The sequence below is a fragment of the Balaenoptera ricei genome, chromosome 8 (genome assembly GCF_028023285.1).
Source record: "Balaenoptera ricei isolate mBalRic1 chromosome 8, mBalRic1.hap2, whole genome shotgun sequence".
NCBI classification, from domain to species: Eukaryota; Metazoa; Chordata; class Mammalia; order Artiodactyla; family Balaenopteridae; genus Balaenoptera; species Balaenoptera ricei.
The window spans coordinates 17,033,752-17,060,125 of NC_082646.1; the positions used below are offsets into that span (position 1 = coordinate 17,033,752).

The 26,374-nt window shown below is 43.5% G+C and overlaps 1 protein-coding gene across 3 annotated transcripts in view; it reads left to right on the plus strand.

Annotated features, from left to right (window-relative positions):
* CADM1 (cell adhesion molecule 1) overlaps positions 1-25,145 on the plus strand; it is a 325,810-nt gene extending 300,665 nt beyond the window's left edge. The window contains exons 9-12 of one of the 3 annotated variants that reach the window (XM_059930349.1): positions 931-963; positions 8,254-8,307; positions 20,013-20,144; positions 22,127-25,145. In XM_059930349.1, the coding sequence (XP_059786332.1) occupies positions 931-963; positions 8,254-8,307; positions 20,013-20,144; positions 22,127-22,245 (338 nt within the window). In that variant the 3' untranslated portion in view covers positions 22,246-25,145. The remainder of the gene's footprint in view (positions 1-930; positions 964-8,253; positions 8,308-20,012; positions 20,145-22,126) is intronic. The other 2 variants (XM_059930350.1, XM_059930351.1) reach the window with 2 other exon arrangements.
* The last annotated feature ends 1,229 nt before the right edge of the window (positions 25,146-26,374 follow it).

Consider the following 26,374-nt stretch of genomic DNA (forward strand, 5'->3'; position numbering starts at 1 on the left):
CACGTGCCATCTCCTGATTCACCCTGAAGGCAGGACTCCTGGCAGCTCACAACAGTGAATGTGGTTCTGGATCGTGAGCAAAGGGACGGCTGGATGCTTTAATTTTTGGAATGTCACATGATGAGAAGTGGCATTTGGCAAATTATGTGGACTTGGGTGTTTTCCATGCAAGACTTCTTGCCCTTAGATTGTAACATAGTAAGATCCGCAGAGTGGAAGATGGGTGAGTGGTGAGTATGAGTGTGTGTGTGTGTGTGTGTGTGTGTGTGTGTGTGTGTATAGAAACTAATCTGAAAACCTTTAACATGTTCAACCTCCCAGTTAATTGAACTTTCCAGCTGAACCCTGCTGAAATAACACACTGGATGGAAAACTTGAACCCATATATTCATCTACAGGCATCTGCGCATGAGCCATAAAAGGATCCTAAACGTGCAGTTGATTCAGCGACGCCTGATTGGCAGTCGTAAAGCCTGAGCGCCTGGGTGGGTTGGGTGAAAACAAAGGCAATGTTTGAATGTATGAATCTGTTGTTCAGCCAGCCTTCCGACTGAGCTACCCTGTCACCGTCCTGAGCCTTGATGCGTTCCGAGCCATCTATCAGTCACTGAGTTGGCACTGGTGTTTCTCATCACTTCGCATGTTCCCCTGACTATTGACTAGCAAGTAGATGTATCCTGGCAAGACCCCCAGAACCAAAGAATCTACTGTTTTCCTCACTGGCTCGCAGCTTTGAGCTGAAGGCATGTCTTAAAACAGTGCAACTCACTTCAAATGCTTTTGGCTTTTCATTTATTATTGCTTGTCACGCGATGTTCTTTGAAAGCTTGCTCATATATTATCTGTTCCATTTTTTTTCCATTTTCCCTTTTTTTGCATGCCGTTCCTCCTGTTTCTTCCCTTCCTCCAATCCTCTGTTCCCGTCTGTAGACACCACGGCGACGACAGAACCAGCAGTCCACGGTTGGTACCACATTACTGTTTATCTACTTTCTCAGCACTGCTGAGCGGCAAGGCAAGCCTGGGAAAAAGAGAAATGTAGTCTTCAAGGGAAACTGTGTTCCGAGTAGACTGACCTCATAAATATACTCTAATTTGTGAGGCTTGAAAGGATTTCGAGTCTTGTCATTTCTGTTGTGAGTTCAGTGTTCAGTGGTTGCAATCTGAGATCAGGCCTCCCTGTCGGCTGGCTGGGCTGCAGGAGTTTTAGCTGCACGGTAGCCCTTAATTCTATAATGCCGCCAGACATTGAAATATACGGGACTCCAAAAAAAACCTACTATTTGCCTAAAAATCATAGCATCTGAATTAAAGGCCCAGTTGCTTTCTTCGTTCATAGGCTAGAATCTTAGGTACATTTTGAAGAGGAGTCATTTATGTCACTTAGTAGTAGAGACTGAAGGACAGGTCAGGGCAGAAGATTCCTGTTTAAATTCATGACGTAGGGATGAGGAAGAACATTGTTCTTCTTTAATTATCATATTTACCTCCACGGCCTCTTGCAGGTTCACCCTTAATCTCCATGTGTGCATAAAAGTTTATGCTACCCTTTAGCAGGAAACATCTCCAAACAAGAATGATACCATATGTACGTTTCAACAGCATTAACTGGGACTTAAAAAAATAATTTCTGTGTGGGTACCTTGTAGGCAGAATACTAAAAAAGAAAAAACTCATCACGATGTTAGCCAAAAGCTGATAAAAACCGAGTAAATGACGCTCAGCAGGGGACATCAGGAAATACTTTTCCGAATTTCTCCACTGACCTCCTAGGTTGGAATAGGTCCATTCACTTTTCTATATGTCTCCAATCAGAAAATGAGAATCATGTTTCATCCGTATATTACTTTATTACTTAGCTCACATCTCACCCTGGCGATATTGTGCTTTGGAGAAAGATACGTTGGTTAAAAATGGGCTGAATTTTAATAACTGAATTCAAGGGAATTATTTGGTAAAGGGCCTTTTTACATCGCTTTGCACATTGTGCAGGATTGAAATCTATCAGTTAAATGACAAGAGGTGATCAGCCAACCCTATGGTGTTCATTCAACTTCTGGAGAAAGAGTTCTTCCTGGCACGACTGACCTTCTTAAACAGACCTGCATTTGAGGACTTAACCAGTTAGAAATCTCTGAGCAAAACCTGTGCTGTGTGAGCTGTCCTTGAAGGTCAGGCCTTTATGCTTGGCTGACCAACCCCCATATTTGGACCTTCTGATGAGAAATTCTGAGAAAGCAAAACAGACTTGGGTATGGGGCAGTATCCCTCCCCACCCTAACCCACCTCCCCATGCCCTCCCTGTCACTGGCACAAAGGGAAAAGTTCATAAAATTAGTTAAAGGGCCAGATACACCGACAATCATGAGAAATCAATTAGGTAAAAAAACTTCCACTTTCCAAGGTAATGCCCCATGGTGTTTTCTACATCTCAGACACTGCACTCCATTAAGCTCAGTTATTTGTAAGTTTCATCATTAATTGGGCACTTTCTGACTTTTATCGATTATTCTCAGAGCTTTAAGGCTATTTTAATGTAGTTCAAGAGACTTTTGTTCTATTCTTTTCAAGATGCTTTAAGTTCTGAGCTTTCTATAATTAACTCCAGGGTCAAATGTAATCATAAGATTCCTGAATTCTGTGAGATCTTTGAAGAGATACTGATCATTTATCTCAAGACTCCAGACTTCTGTTTTCTAGGTCCCTTCAGTAACATTTGTGTAGTTACATGACTCTAATAGTTGTAGGTCTTGGAGTTGGGTGGGGTATTCAAGGTAAAAAATATGTCCCCTGAGCTGAAAAATGAGAAATTAATTTAGGGGCCAGTCCTGATGTTAGGATACTGGTATTTCAACATGTATTTCTCTATGGAGAAAGAAAGTGAAGGTGATCTCTTTTTGTGGTATAATAAAGAGACACTTGGAATAGGACTCTAGCATTCATGTGACAGGAAACAGAGATGCCTGTGTACTGTGAGAAACAACCACTGTCTTACTAGTTCAGGAATAGTGTTCAAGCCAGCAATGTCTCAGTAGGATGTTATTGACCAGCAGTGAATGAGAAGTATACCTACAGCCAAGAAATTTGGGGAGAAAAAAAAGGAAGTAAGAACAGTATAATATATATATATGTGTGTATGTGTGTGTGTGTATATATATATATATATATATATATATATATATATATATAATATATGATCATCATATATAATATATGATTCCTTAGCAGGTAGAGAGAAGTGATAACCCAGGTTGATTCCTATAAAATGCATTTATAAATACATGCTCCAACTTGTCTACAACCCTCACAGCATTCTCCCAAAGGGATCTGACCCCTCTTTTCAACAGCATACTCTCCAGCCCACAGCAAAAGGCTTTAATGAAAGCCAAAGTAATATCTAGAATTTTACTTGACAGGGGGAGAAAGTCTTCCAGGTCAGTTGTCAGGATAGAAAAGGCAATAGAATATGATTGGAGTTAGAAAGCAGGGGACCACATTTCCAAGGAGATGAGGATATAGAACTGATTTTATTCAAATGACTTATGGGTAAAACCCAGCTTCTTCCGTATAACAACCATGTGACTTAGATTCATTTGAGAATAATCTTGAGATGCTCACGTTGGAGATCTGGGCCTAGAAAAATGTTGTGGTTTGATAACTTGGCAACTTAAATGACAAGACGTACTGGGTCAGCCAGTTGTGACCATTGTACTGGTCTTAGAAGTTTTCATACTGGATTTCCTTCCATACTTCTCTTTTCTTTTCTAAAAAGGAAAAAAAATAATTTTACAAAATGTTTTCCCTTTGAAGACTCATTAAAATATTTTATTCAAGCTTGTGTTGCTAGAGTATATATGAAGTATATCAGTTGTTTATGTATGTCGACCTTTTGTTCTTACCAATATCTGATTAGAATAAGCATGTATTGGAAGGTTAGAAGTGCATGGGCATGATTCAAAAGCAAATGGATTTTCTCCAAAAAGAAATCAAACAACAGTCAGCCACAGTGTGTCTTTAAGGATATAATTGATAGTACAGTGAAGATAAATGTGAGTGTAAGAATGGGATTCCTAGACTAGGGTGACGGAAGGGATCTTTGAAGAAAGATCTTGAGCATTTGTGTTTTTGGAGCTCATCCTTAAGGCCTGGACAGGGAAGAATCCTGTGTTATGTGTGCATGTTGAGCAATGCAAAAAAACACTCTGCCAAATCCTGGTACCACATGGTCTGAAATTTGTGGCAGAAATGCATGAGTGACGTTAAGCACGGATGGTGTACTCGTTCCTATGATTATAGATGTGTGGGTGCGTGTGATGGTTTTTCTTTGTTTGTTCCAATGTGGGGCGCTTCTCTGTAAGTGTCTTGTGCCTTGTTCTTTTTCTGCCCCGTGTGTCCCCTCTCCCTTCCCCCACCCACCTCCCTCGTGTGAGGTTTTGGGTGACAGCATGCCCGTGGTCTGGAATAGTGCTTGTGCTTTTGCTGCACTGCGGTCAGCTGGCTTCCTCTGGGTTTGGGGTTCTCTCTCTCTCTCTCTCTTTCTCTTTCTCTCTCTCTCTCTCTGTCTTTCTCTTTCTCTGTCTCTCCCCCCCTCCGCCCCACCGCTATTTCATTATTTTCAAGTCTACCTGTCCTTTTGCTTTCTACCTCTTGGTACAGTAGAAGCTGATGATCTCATGAATTTATAATCCCAAATGAGTTATTAACTAGTTTTTAATTTAGTATGCAATTGTAGTGAGACTCAAACTGGGAACCCCTGTGACATAATTTTTCACTTTCAGTTTTGGTTTCAAAATGTTTGGCGTGTGCTAGATACATGCTTATCCCCTAGACCTCTGCCCTTAGGCAACTACCCCATGGATCTCTCCCTTTCCCTGACTTACTTCATAAGTCGTGCAAGCCGTGATGGAATTCTAAAAGCACATGAAATTTCTTCTCTTTCTATTCAATTGTGGGGAAATTCTGAAGCCCATTTTAAAGAAAAATAGCCAGCAGTGCGCATTATTACAACCTCTATGTCCACCATCTGTGTATGCACCCCTCTGCACATCTCTCTGTATGAGTACACAACAGTGGCATTCGAAGGCTGTCATTCAGTCAAGGGACTCTGCAGACATTGTATGTTCTACTCAAGAACAAAGCTAAAGAGGTTTATGTACGAATGGCTGCAGGACCTGAAGATTGTGTTTCAGCCTTGATATGCAGTTTGGAAACAATGTGCTACTGTTTAACGGCGTGAACCAAATATCTGCTAATGGGACGAAGGGAAAAACTCTCCACAAAAGCTGACAAAGCAGGAAGAACAGGATGACTGACTGAGCATTTAGATTAAAACTGCCGGGGCGTCTGAACTCTTATGGCTGGTGATGGAAGTAACAGATTCCATAATATGGCCAAGTGATCAGACATATGCTGCTTAGGTAAGAGAGAGACCATCGCCTACTTTTTCATAATGGGAATGATACTAGGGCCAGTGGGAAGTTTTTGTTTCCTAGAGGTTTTATTTGATCATTCTATCTTGAAATTTTCAGGAAAAAAAAAAAAAAAATGGAAACCCTGATGAATTGAGCCCCAAACATTTAGATTTTACTTGACCTTGACCTTGAATTTAACTAACTCTAGGATTTCTTGCTGTTTCTAATTTTTGAGGTTTTCCTTAACCTGGTTTAAAATTGCTACGCCATACATACCATTTTTAGAAGCCAGCGATTTCTGCTGGAAAGGAGAAGTAACAATACCAACAGCAGAAGCACTGTCTGAGGAGGCTTAGGGCACGTGCAGCACGTGATTGACAGCAACACGAAGGAGCAAAAATCACGTCTGCGGAAGAGACGATTCTCGTGCGTGTATTAAATTATCGTGTTTGCACCTTAGGATTTTATTAATTGCTCAAAAGAAGATCCCATATGGACCAAAAGTAAACTTTCATTTGTTTAACAAAGTTTAAAGAAATGTGTTGAATACATTTTAATTGAAGTGACCAGGAAGGGCTTGAGTGGATGATATGAAAAGTTCAAGAGAAAAACCCCAGAAGTAATTTCCCACTTACTGTTAAATGGTGGAGTTTCCTTTTGAAGACTATTCTCTGCCTCACAAAATGCATCTTTGTCTTTTTCTTTGAGAAAAATGAGACCTGTATAATTTTTATCACGAAAGAAAGCTACCTAAGCCAAAGCAATTTTTAGGAGGTAAATTTTGCTTGTCCTCACTTGTACACTCAGTGCTTCAGCAAACTCTTCCTAATTATATTTATTTTGAAATTATCCAACTATGGCGGAGCACTATAGATTCATAAAATACAATAGTAGTGCAAAAACAAATTTAATGTCACTAACCTAGATGGCTTCCCACTTTCAGACATAATCTGAGCTGTAGATTCCAGATGATTTGGTATATTTTTATGCCATTAAAAATGACAGTTTCATCTTTAATGAGGTGTGTATAAACTGTCGCTTTTTAATGGGAAACTTTGCATATCAATGATATTTCATAAACATATTTGTCTTTATTTTTTAAAATTAGCTTTCTAATGCCCTCCCCAGGGAAACAAGCCTTCAGCAGTAAAGATACCTACTTGAAACATCCTCGTTTAATATGGTTCAGTGGCTGCCAAGCGTGTATGTAGAATGCTTTGATATTCGTTGGGCCACCTAGAAGTGAGGGATTAGCCTCCTGAGAACTGCAAATTCATAATTAACTACAGAGGAGAACTTTATGTTGCCCATTTATAACAATTATTCAAATAATTGTATTCATCAGTCTTTATACAATGAATAAAGCCAATTAGAATTAGGAACACTTTCAACCAATCAGATTTCAGAACCAGTGGATAACATCCCTACTCAGTTGCCTCTATAATTTATTGCATTACTCATTGCTTTCCCATAGTTGCCTAAATCCATAGTTTGGGAACATCCGTGGACTTCAAATCATCCCATTTTTAATTGTCACATGCCATTGAATATTGGCAAGGGTCATGATGGAAATTCTTCAAGAGCTGGTATGACGCTTCCTTTCACAGCACCAACCTAGCTATCAATATTCATTTGGCTTCTTTATAAAACAACTTACAAAATCCAAGCTTTTACTGTCCATTTCTACATTAAGTGTTTCTGTTGATTTGGGAGCTTTTGAATAGTGCGGTCAGTTTGACATTGCTTGTTTCCAGAGCATTTGTTTTAGTTGGTAGTTCACTTAGCATTACTCCCAAATCATTAATTCAGCAAATACTTACTGAGCTTATATTTTGCGCTTGGCTATAAGAGAAGGGAAAGATGAACAAAGAAACAAGACATGCCCCTCATTCCTGTTTAATAGGTCCGCAAGTATCTTCAAAAGTGACAAATCTCATCAGAGAAGGATTAGCCAATTGTTGTGCAAATGAGAAGACCTGGAGGTCTGCACAAACCAGACACGACTTTGTGGTGTTTTTGACTTCATTAAAGGAGCAGCCTGCAAATACAGGAAGAGGAAAGGGAAGCCATCTCCTAACTGCGCCCCCCATGGTCTATCTGCTTTCCCCTTCACCTCTTTTCCTTCCAGGCAGAGCTAGCCGAGAGCCATCCCAGCTGGGCAACATTGGTGCTAACTTGGATACAGGCATTTCAAGCTCCACTTGATTATCTCCTGACCTAACTGCTTTTTCAGCTTTGAGGGTTTCATTTTTTCAGGAATACCACTGATTTTTGAAATTCTCTTTTTGAAAAAAAAAATCATTTTGCAAATCAGATTTTCTGATGAAGGCAAACTGCAGTTAGCAGATGCCATACCATTTTGAAATAGATGATCCAAGATCATCATCAATTGATAATGAACTGTGTTTGTCATTCTTGCCCAAGGATTTCAATTTACAGTAAAATGTGAACTAAAACTTACATACATCAGTATGTAACCTCTAAATATATTTGTATTTAAGAGATCTATCAGAACATCAATAGCTAACAATCAGGCTTTATTGTTTTCTTTCTGCATGCTGTTATGAACGAGTGATTTGAAACATTCACCTTCACGTTTCATGTGCTTTGAAAGTGGAGACTGAGGAATCTTTCTGCCTCAATTGTGTATCTATAACAAAATGAAATGATTGGAGAAACGTACTTATGGATTAATACATTCAAGCTATCCATAAAAGAGAGCGAGAGATGGCAAGAGATTTGGCTCATGTTTTTTTTTTAAGAAATTCATCCTCAGTTCTTAAGTGTTTTGTTTATGTGCCTTGAGGAATGAAAAGAAAAACGATTTGTTTTTACTTGTAAGGCGTTACTCAGTTGCCCAATTCCGCAGAAGAGCTGGCCAGTGAGGACCTCTCAGGTAAGGGCTAGTCATTAGGTAAAAGGCTCTGCAGTGTCCAACCTGTGGGCCCTCCATCCACTTCCACAATACGGCCATTTGGATCGCTGAGCAGTCAATTCGCAATTGTGGATTTTAAGACTAAAGAAAAAAAAACAGATTTTTATGAACACTTTCTTCCTCCCCCCACCTCTCTTCCCTGTGTATTTTCAGATTGTATATTGCGTGTATATTTCAGATTGGGGGCTGACCTGCTGTAATGACCTCCAGGTCAATAATGACCTCCAGGTCGAATCATCTTTGGGATTACACCAAAGCCACTCTGTTCAGTGGCTGAAAATAATTTTTATGTTCTAGGCATATAATGGTTCATGAGAAATTTGTTGCATTTCAAAGCTGTTTAAGGATGTTGGATTATGAGACAAGATCTTTATTTTTTAAAAAAACAAACCCTCATATTGACCATCTCCTTCTGTGGAATAGACTAGAAAAGCCAGGTCATAGTTAATCTTAGAAGGAGGGGGAGGGGAGGGGAAGGAAGGAAGGGGGGGGCAATTGTTTTGTCACACACCATGATGCAAACTAATTATCCACCTCAGACCTTTTTCACAGCACACTGAGCTCTTGCAAAAGTAGGTTTCATGCTTGATTCCAGGATTTAGGTGTTACTAATCCAAAATAAGAAGCATATCCTAAAAAGGAGGGGAAGGAGATTTAAAATGGTCAGAGCTAAACAATTATATGAGCTCCCATGATGTTGTGGGACTTCACTGCCAACCAGCTGCAGCTTTTGAAACATTTTGATCAGTTGCTTCTTAATAAGTCAATAAGGAAGGGCCCTTCCTCATCAGGAGAAACCAAGGCAGAGGACTGTAGGTGCTGACTCCAGCCTTTTGGAAACAAGGGTTCCATGTTGCCCTTCTTGAAGAGATTTCACTGCAGCTCCCTTGAATAGCTGGTTGCTGAGGTGCAGCTTTAACTACAGGTCTTACTTACCCAGTGAGAGAATAAGATAGTACCACTGTCTTTCACAAGCAATAGATTTATTGCCTCCTCTGTGCTTCTGTCAAACCTCAGGGACGCCTTTATTTTTCTACTACGTAGCATGTCCCAGTTTGAACTTGGCTGATGGATTTTCCCACAGAGTGGAAGCTCCAGGAGGCCATATTGGTTTTGTTCACTGCTGTACACCTGTCGTATCATAAGCACGCAGTTGTTACTTGTTGGGACGAATAAATGAATCCCAAATCCCAAGGAGTTTAGATAGATAAATAAATAGACGATTAGAAACATAGCCGGCCATCAAAGGAGTGTTTTCTTTTTGCCTCTTGTTTGTGGTATATTTAGAGAAGTTGCAAACACGTCAGCCTGATAGTCTTTGGAAATAGGAGCAAGTGAGTCCTTCTCCCTGCTTAGAATATCATGCTGAGTGTAAGAAGACTGACTCCTCAGTTCGGGCCCTGACCCTAAATAAAAGAGCCCTCTGACACAGTGGCAATTGCATCTTCTCAAGGATCCTAAGAAGGGACCAAGTTCTCCTTGGCCCTGATCCCTCTCAGCATATCAGCCAGACAAGGATCACTCGGATACGCAGAAGTCATTTTTCTCCTCTTTAGGAAAAGGGGACTAAATCAGCCCTTATCCCTTCCCCGAACATCATCAGTTAAGGAATAGTCCAGGTCTCTCGGCTCTGCACCAAGTCAGAGGCAGCCTTGTGGCAGCTCTATCAATCACCCCTGAGTCGGGAGTGATAAACCAACAACTGTGTGTGTTCATAATAATTTGGTTAAATTAATAATTACGTTGTCCCCCTCCCCTCCCCCGTCCAGGAACGCTGCAGTTGTGCATTGCAAAGGAGCCATAAGTCAGGTAGAACCCTGATGGTCTATCAGGCTGGGGCTGGGCTGCCTTCACATCCGGTTTGATGAACTAATCAAAAACTGATTAGCACCTTTGTTCAAAGGGGATGCTGATTAATCAATTACTATTGATTGTGAGCGTGGCTTCACTCGGCAGCAAAGAGACATCTGAAGGGAAAAAAAAAAACACCCGATAAAAATTGAGCAGCTGTCATAGTGTTTAAATTTATTAAAACAAAATACATTATTTTTTATGAAGCTGTCTTGAAATGGGTCACTGAAGGAGAGCATATTGATTGAGAAAGGATGAACTTCTTAAATTTCTGTAGCCCAGAGACTGAATTCAATTATAATACAAGACAAACAGGTTAACACCCGTCTTAAACAGTCCATCAATAAATTAGAGGAGGTGTGGTACATGTAATGCTAAACTGTGGTAATGAATAATATTACCATCCATTCCCTGCTCCATCTGGGTAGAAATTTCATTCTTTCCTTATTGTGGATAAATGTTATATCCTGCGTTTCCTTCACAATAATGATGGTCTGTCTTCGGCTGGCCCCTCGTCCCCCTTCCTCCCCCATACACCACTGCCGCCTCAGCTAATGACGGTTTCCTAAGCACCATATGGTGCCCCAGCCTCACCCAGAAAAGCAAGCTGCCCAGCTGATCCTCCTCTTCAATCTGCATTAAAAAATTACGCTTGTGTGTAGTTCAGTGATTTAATTATTGGAGGACCTGGGGAGCTTCTCCAGTTCTACTTTGAACCCTTTCATGGACTTTTTGGGTGTTAACTTTATTGATGACGGATCCACAAGAGTTTTGCATTGCTTTATCAATTACATCTGCTATTTCCTGGTGACAGCTGGTGGTTATGGCCACCCATGTGGAATAGAATAGCTTCAAGCCTATTTATCCTTCTATTTTAGTTTAAAACTTTTAAAAAAATGCCTCCAACTGCCTCCCTCCCTTCAGCAATGGAAGGAAGGTCCTTCGGGGACTGTTTAGTGGAGTGCGGTGGTAAATATGCCGCGTGCCAGGGAATGGCCCTCCGGCACAATCAGAGCAATCCATCAGGCTTCTGCTTTTAAAGCAAAGGCACCAACAAGAAATTTCAGAGCTCTCATGCTTCCCAGAGAGAGACACGTTTTCAACTCTGGCCCTACATACAAGAAAGTGATCCGGAAAAATCAACGTCTCCCTCACAGTGCATAGAAAAGTACGGATGGAAGGCAGATTCTAAGTGGCTTTGAAAATCCATGCCAGGTGTTAAGGAAGAATCTAGGTGAGCCAGCTATAGTTCCTTAAATGGATTACAGAGGAAACATGGGCTCAAAATATGGTCTAGATTTAGTTAATGGAAGCACTTAAAGGCCTTCAGATCCAGATTATCAGTTCTGGGGTGGGATATAAGACCATCTGGCTGTCGTTGAGTGTCCGCAAAGTCTGGCTAAACTTGCTTGAAATGTGTGTAAGAAACTGTCAATAGACGTAGCATCTGGGGGGACTCTTTCCTTACTGGTTCCCACATAAAGTATGGCCCAGACTTGGCAAACAGGCAATTGCATTTTTTTGTTAGGCTAGTAATAATAATGATGATGATAAAGAAAAACATCAAAAACCAGCTGGACTATGTAGACAAATTCAAGATCTGGCCCCTAAATCGCAGGTGAGGTCTTATTTAGCTTGTATTTGTATAGTACTTGACCGCTCAGGAAGCTTGTGCACTCATTTGATCCGCATTCATTCAACAATTGTTTGAGCTCCTCCTACGTGCTAGGCTCTGGCCTGGGCACCAGGGATACAGCAGTGAACAACACCAACCAGAGGCTGGAGCTGCCCCAGATTTCACGTGCCAGGATCCTGCCCTCATACACGTTACATTCTAGTCAGGGAGACAAGCTCAAAACACAAGATAACGTCAGCCTAATGCTGTGGGAAAAAATAAACCTGGGTAAAGTGAAAGTGAGTGACTGGGGCTGGGAAGAGGTGGAGTGTAGCTTAGAAATGCTCACCAGGGGAGGCCATTGGGACAGGAAGACCAAGAGATGAGCATGAGAGCATGAGCCAGCCATGGGAGGATTGTCCTGAAAATTCTGGGAGATTGTTAAGGAAGGGGTTGTTCACAAGTGAGGGAACTGGGGCTCCAGAGGGTAAATAATTTACTCAAGAGACAGAATTTAAACATATGGGTCTTCCTGGCTCTTCAGGAAACAGAGACTTAGGTGTAAAGTGGTTATCCTTCCCCTGTGAAATCCACACTTACTTTGCTCTGGTATCTTCTTGGGAATTCTTTCCCTCTTGGACCCTTTTTGATTCAGACTGTGCATCCAAGGAATGAAGCAGGGAAAGCTGGGCTCTCCAGAGCCCATCAGGTATAGAGCCACGTGCTGATGACCGGGAAAGATCTCTTCCAGCGTTGAATCTCTTTCCCATTCAAAGGGGACCTTAAACTCTGCTCAGATGTTTTCAGTGCCACTGTCCCATTGATCTCCTAAATTATGGGATGGACTTCCCACTGAGACGGTCCTAAATGCCATGGGAAAGTGTTGAGTTGCAGAAGGTTAAAACATGTAGATCCCCTTATTTTAAAATTCCTTTTAGTACAAGGCAGTAGACTGACAAATCATATTGGGTCCATGCCAGCTTGGCCATGACTTTACCACCACGATGTAAGTTTGAATTTCATGGTATTGCTGATCTTCCCATAATCCAACATGCTACTGTTTCCCCCATGGGGAGGAAGGAGACCATCAAATAGGAAATTTTCCTCCAAATTAAAGAGTTGGCAGGCTACAACACAAAATATGAATTCCACTTCTACAGGTTGGACACTGCTTTGGGGTGACTTCACCATATTCATTAATCCATCCTCACACCCCCAAATGCCTGAGGTCCACTGAAGCATCTTTCTCCAGAGAGAGATTCTAGTGGGAAATGTATGTTTAGAAATACTTTTACAACCCTGTTCTCTTTATCAGATGTATACTCCTTTAAGGAAAACTCCAGTCTCATCCTCAGTACTTTCCTGTTGCTTAAAATGGAAAAGGCAACCACACTTCTAAGTCCTTATTGTTAGATGAATAGAGAGGACTCAGGAGCGTGCCTTGTGGTCTCTTTGGTGATGCTTAATGTCTTTGGGGGGATTTGCATCCTGTTGCCTCAAGTCATTTCCACTGTTGGTTACATTAACAAAATCAAGTCACTTGAGAAGGGAGAAAAATCAACATTAAAAAAAAAAAAAATCTTGTTCTCATGTTTAGCTGACAACAAGAATTTAATATCCTGATACTTAAATGGTACACCTGAGTGATAACTTGGATTGGGTGGCCTTCAGCCGCCAGGCCCACAGCCTTGACCACCACCCAGGACCACCAGTCACACTGTGTGCCATTCTACATAAATGAAAAGAAGGGGTTTGGTGACTTCAACTCAGCTAGTGTCTGTGGGGCATCTTACCCTCTGAGAACAATGTTGAGTGTGCAGTACGACCCTTACCCCAAAGAGCTAATAAGTATTTGCCTGGAATCAGGGATTAGAACTGGAATAAAGCCCTCTGTAGGCTTTATTACAGCAGATTTCAATTTGGCAAACACTTACTGAGTGCCTACGATATGCCAAGCCCTGGCCCAGAGTGGTCGCTTCATATTCAGCGACACACTGGCCTCTCAAAACACCCCTGTGAATTGTATGATGGTGCACCATGGCCCAGAGTAGCTGATTGACCTGCCTGAAGTCTCACAGAAAAGCAGTGAAGCCCAGCTTGTAGGCCAGATCTGTGGGCAAATCCAGCGCACTTTCCAGCGGGCCATACAGGAGGTGAAGTCCTAACTCTTCCTGCATCTCCTGTTTGGGCCTGTTCCTGGAGGATAACATAGGCAGTAACCACCTAAGAGCCCCAGGTCTTGATCAACGTACAGCCAGAGCCCGTGTGCGGTACTTCTGATTTCTGTGAATGCCTGCGGAGCTCTGGGTGGCAGGATGATGATGATGATGGTGACTGCAGTTTTCCTTTAAGTAGCTTAACATAGTTCCTTTGAAACGATAGCGTAGCTGCAGTTACGTTGCTAGAATGAGATGCAGCCGAGGGGTAGTCCTAGATGCCTGGGATGCTGTATGAGAACCTTCATGATTTTTCTTGCCTTACATTTATTCCTTCCCTTCCACTTTCTCAGAAGACAGAAAAGAAATGTTATGCTGCACGGAGGCTAGTGTGCTCCAATATATATTAACATCTTAATGGGAAAGCTGTGCATGTACTGTATACATTTACTACTCTCTGACAAGAGGGAATTAAATGTCAGAAGGATTTGTAGCATCTGTAATTGAATTGCTGCTGAGAAAAGCAAATCTTAAAGAAGAATAACATATTAGGATTAGCAAATAATGTGGCATTTTGTCAGCGCATGCCATTCAGTTTGTTCCCCTTCAGTAATAAAGTTGTGCTTTTTAAAATGCACACTTATTTTTGTTGCCATGGCGGGAGCTGCGATAGGTGATGAGAATGAAAAGCTGCGGTTTTCAGATGGTGCCAGGTTTGGGGCTTGGTTTTGTTTAGTCTTTGAGGTCAGATTTTGGGTTTGTCTCAGATGTGGAAAATCCACTGTCAGGCTTTTTCTTTCTTTCTAGTAAGAAGTAACAAATGACATCATAGTCATTAAGCTTCCTATGCGATAGACTAATCCCTACAGCCCTAGGAAGCAGGGGGCAGCGATTCCACCGTCAGCACCGCTTCTCGAAGTTTCTCATTAAACTGACTTGTCTAGCCAGACCTCAGCCCGGGAAAAAGACTAGAACTAAAGCAAGTGACAGAACTGCTGTGAAAAGTCAACAGTTTCACTTTTTTCCCAGCTATTCATCGATAGAGAAATTATGGAAGGTTGACCATATGAATTGTCCAATAAATAGAGGTAGGAAGACCCATCTCCTTAGAACCTCCCCTATGTTTTAGGGATTAATTTTAAAGATGAGACCTCAGGTAGTTTATAACCTTTGTTTAAAAATAGCATGTGCATTTAAGGGGAGTGTCTAGCTCTCCCCAAGTTTTTAAGCGTGCTTTCTAGCCCAGGCCAAGGGTGGGTTGAAAGGTGAAGGAAAGCCAAGGCAGGGTGGTCCTCCCGCCCTCTGCCGTGTGCTTGAACCGTATTACTGTATCGCACTTCCGCTCGTCCGAGGTGGCGATCTTAGTGTCCGCCGTCTCTGTGGCCTGGGCTGAAGGTAGGCCGGCTGCAGCTGCAGCGGGCTGTCTGCTCAGCGGCCCCTCTGCCAACGTCGCTGTCTGCCAGGAGCTTGTCTAGGACATCCTGGCCATTCCCTGGCTATCCATGGATCTCTGCCTCGGGCAACAGAGCCTCCCAGGCTTTTCACAGATCCACGATTAAGGCATTCACATGGCAGTTCATGTCAGGCATCCCGTGCCAGGTGGTAAAGTAGCCAAAGCAACCGGGATCTGTTAGGCAGCGTGACTGCCCGAGTCCCTGCACTCAGTCATTTGAGGAGCAGGAACGAGTAGAGAAAAGGAAGCCCCTGCAGGGAGGGGAAGGAGGCTGAACTTCCACTAGCAGTCACTCTTCTTGTCAGGCCCTAAGGAACGAGCGTCTTTAGAACTCCCCCTTGCATATTGCCCACGAGGAAAAGATCAAGCCAGCTCACCTGGCCCAAAGTAAAGAAAACTGAGCAGATTGGGACATCACTCTTGGGAGAGTCTTTGCATTTTTTTGTCCTGGCGGTTTCTCAGATGCTAATGGGAACCCCGTGTGGGTGAAGCTGTGACCCAGGCAGTGGTGGCCAACTTAGCATTCTGTAAGCAGCTCGTAAACCCTCACCTGGAGCCAAGTTGTTCCAGCTTTTTGCCCACATAAGAGCTAACTCACGAATGCTGAACAGTTCATGACTGAGCTGTCCTTAAAGAGTCTCGTGCTACACTTAGAGCCGTAGACGGGGCTGCAGCACGGGACAGTGCAGGCAGGAAGGATTGTGCCCCAACTCTGAGTTGACACTTCCCAGCATCTACAAAGTGCCCCTGAAAATCAGGCTCATGGAAGGACAACGCCTCCGTTACTTGAAGTCCCGTGTGAAGTGATCCGGGATGGCATTCCACACTCCAGTGGGAATGTGTCACCCAAACTTGCTTAGTTCTTCAAGGCTGGAATAACCTTTGTGCCATAAATGTACACCAGGTCAAAACGTGGCTTTCCTCTTTGCGATGATGGGGAAAAGCTAAGTCCCAGCAGGATGAACACGGTTGCAGCCGTTACTGAGAGGGGCAATCGTGTCCTTTAGAGACAGGAAAATACTCCCTCTAAACCAAAGAGCTGTCCACTTGCCTGAGGACCGGGCATGTTGCTAGTGTTTATTTTTCAGTGTAGAAGCTGAGGACAGCTGTAGAATCTGTAGGTTTCCTTCTCTGCCTGATTGAGAAAAGCAGCCCAAAATCTGGAGAGGATGTCCCCCGGCAAGTTCACGGGACCTGAGGGAGAGGGTCTGCACCCCAAGAGGAGCAGGATCTGTGGGTGACGGTGAAAGTCATAGACTTTCCCAGGGTTTTCAATTCGAGGTAGTCGCTCACGGAACTGGCCAGAGCTTTTGCTCTGTGAGCAGAACAGGAAAGGCCACACAGCCGATGGACTTTGTCAGAGCCGCGCTCCTGTTGGTGGCTGATACTACCCTGGGTTCCAGTTTGCATCCTACTGCTTTAGCCCGGTGCCTCTCTGTGTAGAGTCTTGTGTTCCTGCTTCGTGCAGTGAATGAGGCACCAGTCCACAGCATCTAGGGGTAGGTAACCAGCCTTCAACTGTGCCCCTCACCACCTTGGACCAATCAATGGCACTGTAAAAACTCCCCACCCAACCCACACGTGAACACATAAAAAGGAGTGAGACAAGTCTGGAAACAGCGCCACTCTTCGTAGCGGACGCCAGGCCATGCCAGGCAATGGAGGATGGCCAGGACTGCATCAGTGCCCGCTGCAGTAAACCCCGGGGCGAGCCAGGGGTGGGAAGAGGCGGGGCAGAGCTGCAACCCACACTGTGCCCTGTGAATTCAGCATCACTTACCTTCTGGGTCCGTCTGCAGTAACTGAAGGCAGGAAAGATGTCTCGGGGATTAACTGGTGGTAGTAAACTTTCTGATCAAAGTGAGTATCAGAAGATAGCTGGAGAGATTACCCCTATAAATAAGTATCTGTAAAATATGTATGTCCTTGAGGGTAGGGAAGATAATTAGAACCCAGGTATTTAATGTGGGCACAGGGCAGGGAGAAAAGAGCTGCACTGAGCCTCTTCAGCTCTGAGCTCATGGGGAGCAAAGGTCAAAAGAATGATTTTGGCTGGAAAAACTAATCCCACGGATACGTACCCTGTGAGGTTGGTTGGTTGGTTCTTCTTTATCACAGAGCTTCCCCCTCCTTCCTCATCTCTCCTCTCTCTCTCCCTCCCTCCCCCCTGTTCTCTCTCTGGCTCTCTTTTCCTAGGCTTTTAGAATGTTCCTGTGCCTAGGCATGGAGAAGTCAGCCCTGTAACAGAGGACAGGGGAGTGTTTCCCCCGGTGGGTTAAGCCTGTGCTGGGGCAGCTTCCCTCCCCTCCGTCTTCCCGGGATGGGACCTCTCTTCACCTCTCGCCTCTTGTACCTAACTTTCCCCGCTGCTCAGTAGCTGGCATCACTTTGCTTTTCTCACCCAATTCTTAAGACACAGGGAGTTAAGAGAGAGAGCCTTATCTCTCAACAGGTCTGAAGCTCATGGCCATTGGAGATGAGTTAATTCTCATTCCCACAAGATCCCCTATTTTGACAGCTCCCTAAGGAAAGCACAACTTTCTGGCTTTTCGAGGACTTTGGTCTCCCCGTGAGCAATTTTGAACGTGTGCAGTTGGGGTGAGAGTCTCCAGCGTGTAAAGCACCATCCTCCAGCAGATACCCCGTGTCCAGGGGCACCCTCCAGGGCACGCTCCCCTTCAACAAGCTCTGTTGTCTTAAAAGAAAAATAAAAAAAAAAAACGTTTCCGTAGCTGAGTTCTGCCTCGTTGAAATGACTTTCAAGACACAGAGGCTGTTGACTCTGCAGTAGGCAGCACGTTGGGCTGCGAAGGGAGATTCCACTCTGCCACATTTCAAGTCGAGCTTATTAGACATGTGGCTGGAGGGGCCCACACATCACGGAGTGGGCTAATTAGCTGCAGTGCACTCCGCCTCCAACCCATCTCCATTCTCCTATTAAACTCCCTTCACCCTGTTGTCCTGGGCGACCCGCTGCTGCCTCTGATTTGGCACTTCTGTTTGGGTTTGGATTTGGGATTTTTTTTTTTTTTTTTTTTTGGTCATCCTTTCAAAGGTAACTTAATGAAATACTTTAAATACTTCATTTTTTAATTTAAACTCTTAATTAAAGCACTTTTCATGGAACCCTCAGTCACAAGTTATTTCCCCACATCCTTCAGTACTTAATCTCAGAGCAGAATTGGAAATATCGATAGAAAGTGTAAATCATGCCCTCCTGCTGAGAGCGTTGTATCAGGTTTCGGCTCAGAAGAGCACCATTACCTTTAGCTGTCACGGATCTGTACCCTTGATCGATAAACTTCAAATATTATTAGAGGTGGAGGCTTCAGAGATTTGCTCTGTTCTTTGGAGAGAGACAGAGATAAATCTTTCTTAAAAATTGACTCGAATTTGCACTCTCCGTCTTCCTGGTGAAATGCATTTCTCTTAGGCGTCCAGCAACTGCTATGGGGACAGATTTATAGGCCATGTGCTTCTTGAACTGAAAGATTTAAATGGTAAATCCTTCACATATGACTTCACAAATCATGTAAAGTTAAAAGTTTTTTACCGTTTCTGTTGCTGCTGTGCTTAAATTGTAAGGTGCAGCTAGTAAATCATTTTAATGGAGGTGTCGTACTTGACTCAATAAAAAAAAAAAAAAGACAATGGTTTGGCTTCCACTCCAAAATGTTAATGTATTAATCAACGGGAGAATAATTGTTTTTTACTACATTATAAATCTCGGGTGCCATTAGGATTTCAGCAAGGGGTGATGTAGACACATTCCTAAATTAAAATTGTTTACACTGCCATACATCCATTCTGCATGGCCATAGCTCATTCGGGGTTCACTTTGGATTTGTTCCCCAGCCAAACATGTCGTTCCTCAGTCGAAAGAAGACATCCCGAGGGAGTGATGCTTATAAAGGAAAATTAATTGCATCGTGAAGTGTTAAATAAATAAAAGAAAAACCATCTGTGGCAATGGACAATTATTCCTTGCTGTCTTTTTTGAAATAGGTTTTTAGGTTTTTAGACTGAGGCTTACTCCCTCATACATCCCAAATGTAGCAGGTACGTCACTTGTCTCTAGTCCCCTGATCCTTGTTTTATCTCTAGGCAGCTGGGGCTTTTGAGCTCCTTACTTTTCCCATGCAAATGCCTGGCAGGGAATAAGTCCCTGGGCGTCTCTAGAAAGATGCTCGAGCCACCCCTCCACAGCTCCCGTTACGGCCTGAAGGTGCCATTCTGAGCGCCCTTAACTAGTTAGGTCGGCCTCCTGAATAGGATCTGCAGCTGGATACAGAGAGAGGGAATGCCAAGACCAGGTCAGGACTGGACAGACTCTATTTCTTCTCTCCCTGCCCCCTAAGCTTGTTTACATGCGTTAGCATCCGATGCCGCTTAGAATGAAATGCCTTGAGGGGAGAACAGATCAGTGCAGCACTGAACAGGTCCCCTCGGTGGAACTTGATCCATCTTGACTGTTCTCTCTGACTCTTCCATTAAGAAAGAAGGTGACCTCTGACCCTGGAGGCAGTGTCGCCAGGGCTTCTGGTGTCTCGTAATACCCTCTACATCCCTATTCCTCTTCTGATTTCAACAGATTCTCGAGCAGGTGAAGAAGGCACGATCAGGGCAGTGGATCACGCCGTGATTGGCGGCGTCGTGGCCGTGGTGGTGTTTGCCATGCTGTGTTTGCTCATCATCCTGGGGCGCTATTTTGCCAGACATAAAGGTAAGCCAGGCGCTTGGGCAGCCAGGAGGCCTTGTATCACCACGGCGCCTGCCTTTGGGGGACTTGGCAAGGTTGTCCTTGATAGGCAGTTCGGTTTCTGTGGCCACACAGCCTCCTTGATTCCTGAAACTGGGAGAGAAAAAAATAGAAATCTTAGCAGCGGCTGATTAGGACTCTGAGAGCTGATGAGTAGCACTCCTTGATTTGGATTTTTCTCTAAATGAAAAGCTTTATAGGTGTGTTATTCTACAGTTCATTATTGGGGATAGAGTAAAAATTATAAGGGGCTGGTGTGTGAGGTGTGGCGTAAACCCCAAAATGATAAACAGGGAAAAAGCAGCTGCATAACCTTCTGCTTTGCGGGATGCAGGTAGACTAGCCCTGCTCCCCGACCCCCAACTCTGGGTAAGCTGGTCACAGCGGCTAGAATACTTTCGTGGTTTGATGTGCCTTAAAAGCCACATAAATATGTATTTTTAAAATTATGAGTGCAATTGATTTAAATTGCCATTAATCATCACACTTATCAACTGTGCCGTCTGGATGGGCAATCATCTTTGGGAAGGCTCCTCCTCTCTGCCCCGTGCTGCTCTGAGCCTCTTCTCCCCTCTCCATAATTTATCCTTCCTTTTGTTTGTCGGCCCTTGTCTTTCTCGGGTATTTTTCTCAAGCGCTGTGCAGTGGGCTCCCAAGCCTTTCCTATAGTATAAACTCCAGGCACCGGCAGTCTGCTTGATTGTAGAACTCGGGTTTGGGGAGGGTCCCCTGAGCACAGCAACAGAGGTCCAAGGTGTTTGACAATCACCTTAAGAATCCGAAGTGCCCATCTCGAGTGTAAAACGGTTTGGGGCCCTCAGTACTGGGGGTCCTTCAATGAGTGCTGCCCATGCCCAGCGCTCTGTCTACCCTCTGCCCACGCCCGGGAGGCAGTCTGTTCGGCCAGAGAGCAGGGCCAAAGTCTGCACAGCAGCTGAGGGGACCCAGGGAAGAAGGCATACTCTATAGCGGAAAGGGACATGGGGGGACCATCTGACCGCCTGCCTTCTCAGACTTGTCACTTTGAAAACTTGAAAATACAACAAATAGATCAGCCTTTCTTACTTAAGAATCCTGGAGAATACAATACCTAATGGGAGGAGGGTGATTTGATTATGATGGGCAGTGGAAGCTCTACCTGTATTTCATACTGAGGTGCAACCCTTGTCTTTCTCCGTGTAAACCATTGGGACTTGCTGATAAAGAGTGTCACCAACTCCGTAACGTTCTGTCTATTGTCATTATAAAGTGACTATGCCAATTAGCAAATCCATGAATCTGGGTCCGGGCTAGAGTGACATCAGGAGCGAGAATCACTTGTTCCTTAAGGCAGATCCCACGCCTTGATTCCAGCTGTTACAATATCAAATTATTTCTCGATCGGGAACCCCACTCTGTGATGGAAGGCAGAAGAAAACCAAACCTACTTGTACAAATTCAAGCACATTCTCACTTACGGACAGGCAACAGTGCTTCCTGAAGACAGGAGACGAGGGTTCAGATAAATGATTTGAGATGACAGTAGAACATCAGCAGGGCCCTAATTCATTTATTGGCTAATTGCTCTTCCTTGCTTTGGTCTTTAACCATGTACGTGCACATATCTGGCCATTGGTCCTGGGCGTTTACTGTCAGCAGCTCTCCAGCTTTCTGCATTTTTAGCTCCCACTCACGTCTTCTTCTGCTGACATCCTCTGGTCATAATCACGGCTCTAATGTCTCATTTGCTGAATTATATCGCAGCGGTTCAGTTGGAGTGGTGCCTTTGGAACCCCCGGATCCCCATTTGTCTCACCCACCTCGCTCTCTTCTTCCAATTGTTTTTTCCCCTCTGCTGCCTGCACACCACTTCGGCTGATGATGGCCATAAAGCAAGTTGCCATCTCTGTACCACTTTACACAGAGGCCATCAGACAGTCACGGTGCTTTACCCCTTCATCTTTCAGGTACATACTTCACTCATGAAGCCAAAGGAGCCGATGACGCAGCAGACGCAGACACAGCTATAATCAATGCAGAAGGAGGACAGAACAACTCCGAAGAAAAGAAAGAGTACTTCATCTAGATCAGCCTTTTTGTTTCAATGAGGTGTCCAACTGGCCCTATTTAGATGATAAAGAGACAGTGATATTGGAACTTGCGAGAAATTCGTGTGTTTTTTTACGAATGGGTGGAAAGGTGTGAGACTGGGAAGGCTTGGGATTTGCTGTGTAAACAAAAAAAAAAAAAAGAAAAGAAAGAAATGTTCTTTGAAAAGTACACTCTGCTGTTTGACACCTCTTTTTTGTTTGTTTGGTTTTTCAATTTTTATTTCTTCCTACCAAGTCAAACTTGGACACTTGGATTTAGTTTGGATAGATTGCAGAAAATTCTGTGCCTTGTTTTTTGTTTGTTGATTGTGTTCCTTTTTTTTTTTTTTTTCCTCCCTCCTTTGTGTGCATTTATTTTTCCCAAAAAACTTTGGATTTTTTTTTTTTCCAAAATCTCCCATTTTGGAATTTGCCTGCTGGGATTCCTTAGAATCTTACCCCCCCCCCCCTTATTTTCTTATTGTTTTTCCTTTCCTTTGTTTATTTTTTGAAGTAACTGCTTTCTGTTCAAAATTCAGTTTCATAAAAGGAGAACCAGCACAGTTTAGATTTCATAGTTCAGAATTTAGTGTATCCATAATGCATTTCTTCTCTGTTGTCGTAAAGATTTGGGTGAACAAACAATGAGAACTCTTTGCTGCTGCCCATGTTTCAAATACTTAGAGCAGTGAAGACTAGAAAACTTAGACTGTGATTCAGAAACTGTTCTGTTTGCTGTGGAACTACATTACTGTACAGGGTTATCTGCAAGTGAGGTGTGTCACAATGAGATTGAATCTGTCTTTAATTCTGTATCTGTAGACGGCTCAGTATAGATACCCCACGCTGTCCAGAAAGGTTTGGGGCGGAAAGGCCTCCTCCTTTTTCAGTGCCCTAAACAGACCTGACAGGTGAGGTCTGTTCCTTTTATATAAGTGGACAAATTTGAGTTGCCACAGAAGGGGAAGTAGGGAGGGGGGAAAGATAGTTCTGCTCTGGTTATTTCTGTTCCAAATGATTCCATCCACCTTTCCCAATCGGCCTTACTTCTCACTAATTTGTAGGAAAAAGCAAGTCTGTGTCATGTGCGAATGACTGAATGGGACAGGGGTTTTTTTGGTTTTGTTTTTGTTTTGTTTTGTTTTTTCCTTTGTGCTTAGTTAGGAAGGCAGTAGGATGTGGCCTGCATGTACTGTATATTACAGATATTTGTCATGCTGGGATTTCCAACTCGAATCCGTGTGAAACTTTCATTCCTTCAGATTAGGCTTGACAAAGGCAGGAGGTACAAAAGAAGGGCCAGTATTGTTCTCAAACTGGTCTGCCGTCCATCTCAGTTCTCAAAAGGTCAGAGCAGAGGTGGAAAAACAGCATGTAGGGATTTTTCAGTTACTTAATCAAAACTCAAATGTGAGTGTTTTTATCTTTTTACCTTTCATACACTAGCCTTGGCCTCTTTCCTCAGCCTTAAGAACCATCTGCCAAAAAATTACTGATCCTCGCATGATGGCAGCCATAGTGCATAGCTACTAAAATAAGTTACCTTGAACATATCTTAGATGGGGAGCCTTGGGAAAAGGTAGAGGAGTCAAGTTACCATTTACATTTTTTTAAAGAAATGTGGGGATTTTCACTGAAACGTCTAGGAAATCTAGAAGTAGTCCTGAAGGACGAAAACTAAACTCTTACCATATGTTTTGGTAAGGCTCCAGACTCCAGAATACAGTCCCTATGGAAAGATGGCATCAAAAAAAAGATAGATCTATATATATATAAATATATATTATATAACATTTTCAGTGAGTAATTTTGGATTTTGCAAGATGCATTTTTACTATTGTTACATTATGTGGAAAACTTACGCTGATTTATTTAAGGGGAAAAAAAGTGTCAACTCTTTGTTGTTTGAAAGCGTGTTTATTTTTCTTGTCTTTATTTTAACCTTTGATAGAACCATTGCAATACGGGGGCCTTTTGGGAACGGACTGGTATGTAAAAGCAAATCCATATCGAGCAGCGTTTTGTTTTCCCCTCTCCTATCCCTAGGCACTTAACCAAGACAAAAAGCCACGACAAACATCCCTTTTTCAGTGAATTTTATAATGTGCAGCTCTATTCCGAGCCCTTAGCGCTCATTCCGACCATAGTATAATCGTATCGAAGGGTGAGAACCATTTAGCATGTCGTTGAAAGGTTTTTTTCAGTTGTTCTTTTTAGGAAAAAAAAAAAAAAAAAAACGAAAAAAAAACCCCACAAACCCTACCATTGCTCACTGAATTGGCATCTCATTTTGGGGACCTCCCATCTTTCCGTTTTGAAAAGTGTACAGTAGTGCAGTGCTCCTGATGTGACTCTATGGCTTACAATGTTGACATGTCTCAGGTTCATGTGTTTTGATTGGTGTTTTCCGTCTCAGGTAGATTGCAAAGTGTAGGCCCCATGCATTGGAAAAAGATAATAATAATAATAAAACAAAGCAAAAACAGGAAATTATGGATTTTAGTTGTATATTGGTTTATGTATTTTTTTCTTAAGTATACAGTGCACTGTTTGAAATGTATTGTTGAGTATTACTTTGTACAGGTTGATCACTTTTTTTAGAGTGAAGAAAGAACAAACTTGTTTTTTGTGTTTTTTAAAGGAATATAAAATAATGAAGGATGTATAATTGATGCCAAATAAGCTTGTTCTTTAGTCACACCGACGTCTGACTTTTCCCTTTAGGCAGTTCTGTTTTTGAGGTGTACATGGACGATGTTACGGTGTATGAAACTCCATATCCATATGTTCCATTCGCATTTTGTATTGGTTCATGTATACCATTTTTACAAAAAAAAAAGAAAAAAAAAGAAGTACTATAAAATATCTGTCTTCTTAATAAAAAAAATTAATGTTACCAAGTGATCCTTTTTTCTCATTATGGACTTCTTACGGACGTCTCGGCCTGGGAGAAGATGGGCCCCTGGTCCGGCTTCCTCCTTAGCACCTCGCGCAGGGCCAGGAGCACGGGCGGTAGATGCTAGGAGGTGCTGCCGGCTGGGCTCCTTGGGACCGCCTTCTCTCCTCTGCTCATCCTTCCTGTACTTGATCTCTCCTCCCCTCTCAGCGGACAGGTGGGCCAGGTGCTCTGGCATCGCGGACTCAGCGATCTGTGCAGGTGCACAGGCTGCAACGCGGGCCAGCCCGGGACGGCCCCTCCCGTGGATGCGTCTCCCGCCCTCACTCCCCTATTTCCACCCAGCACCCCACACCCACTCCCCTGTGTTGGCTGCTCCACTTGTCTCTTCCTTTGGGATTTCGTGTCTTCACAATTCATCCTTCTTCGTTTCAAGTTCTCTCTCCTTTAACAAAAAGACGTGATCTGCAGAGGACGAGCCTGGCCGCCAACGGAAGATTGTTCTCACTTACTGTTTAGGCTGCTGGTGCTTCCGGGCCGGGTGTACAGCAGGATTCAGTCTGTCACCATCCCCCTTGCCTTGCAGGCCGAGGCGAGCAATGACTGCACTTCATGGTGACCGATCTTTCAAATGCTCAGATCACACGTGAGCCGCCCCGAATGGCCCTTTCCCACTGTCCACCCAGCTGTAGCTGAGTTCCCCTTTTCTCTCTCGGGCAGGTGGTGGGGAAGGTTCAGCAGTGGGAGAAAAGGTAAGCTCCGGAAAAACCAAAGGCTGCGTACTTCATTTCAGCCCTTCCATCCTGGCCTGGTCTCTCGCCTGTCTCTGTAAAAATCTGCTAATCGGACATGCAGTTACTGGGCGCCTGCTGTATGTTCAGCGTCGTGAGAAACACAGGGAAGTGTAAGATCATCTCTGGAGACCAACCGGGGCATCGGTCACACCCACATAAAAACATGAAATGGTCCCCAGCTGTGGGGGGCACCCCAAAAATGGTTAAGGGGCCCAGAGAGTACCGTGGAAATTTCTTGGAGAACGGAAATCAGTGAAGCCTGGAGAGTCAAGACAGCTTCCTGGAGGAGCTGGGATTCCAGCTAGACCTTAAAGGATGGCTAGTGGAGAGCAAAGTGAGTCGGAGGTATAGACGGCAATAAGCCCAGCCAGCCCGCTGATTCGCATGGGAAGAAGAAAGCAAAATCAGGCGAGGTGTGGAGCGTGGGATCCGTCT